General features: G+C 61.5%; 1 protein-coding gene across 4 annotated transcripts in view; it reads left to right on the top strand.

Moving 5' to 3' along the window:
* Positions 1-303: 303 nt before the first annotated feature.
* The window catches only part of Papolg (poly(A) polymerase gamma), a 28,419-nt gene continuing 28,086 nt past the window's right edge, over positions 304-636 (top strand). For 2 of the 4 annotated variants that reach the window (XM_005385754.2, XM_013514739.1), the window contains exon 1: positions 304-553. In XM_005385754.2, coding sequence (XP_005385811.1) covers positions 537-553 — 17 coding nt within the window. In that variant the 5' untranslated portion in view covers positions 304-536. Of the gene's footprint in view, positions 593-636 lie in introns of all 4 variants that reach the window. The other 2 variants (XM_005385755.2, XM_005385756.2) reach the window with 2 other exon arrangements.

Raw genomic sequence — 636 nt, 5'->3', positions numbered from 1 at the left:
TGTGGGATAATGGAAGAACTAAAGTAGAATTTATTAGCTGAGGCTGGGATCTTCTTAAATATATGTACGCTTTCACTGGTAATACAAGGAAAACATTTCCAAATAATCTTCCAAGAAGTTTGCTGGAACTGACAGTCCCGCCGACAAAGTGGGAAACAAACGCACGCACCGCCTCCGCCCTCGCGGGGAAAGCGCTCACTCCCGGGGGCGGGGCCGTCGGCGCCTCCCGGGACCCGCCGGCGGGGGGCGTGGCCTAAGGCTGGTCCAGGGCTCCGGGGGCGGGGCCGCGGGAGGCGAGAGGCAGGCTGGGAAGCGGCGCCATATTGGCGTCGGCCGCGCCGTATTGTCATAAATAGAGCCGGTTTTGTGTTTTCACTACTCGGTTGGATGCCTCGGTCCTAGTAAGTGGGGGAGTGAGCGAGCCAGTGAGCCACAACAAGCGACCAGAGGAAAGCAAACACAGGGCGAAGGGAAGCGCAGGAACAGGGAGGACTCCCGAGTGAAAGACACTCGCCCGGAGGGAGGCGCAGGAAGCGATGAAAGAGATGTCTGCGTAAGTGGTGGGGGCGGCGGTTGAGGACGCGGCGGCGAGGTGAGCCGAGCGGTGGTCGCGGGCCCCGCGCGCGTGCCCTGCCC

Source organism: Chinchilla lanigera, unplaced genomic scaffold (assembly GCF_000276665.1).
Source record: "Chinchilla lanigera isolate Chin_1 unplaced genomic scaffold, ChiLan1.0 scaffold00023, whole genome shotgun sequence".
NCBI classification, from domain to species: domain Eukaryota; kingdom Metazoa; phylum Chordata; class Mammalia; order Rodentia; family Chinchillidae; genus Chinchilla; species Chinchilla lanigera.
The sequence above is the reverse complement of the archived record's forward strand: the minus strand, read 5'-3'. Positions and strand labels throughout refer to the sequence as shown.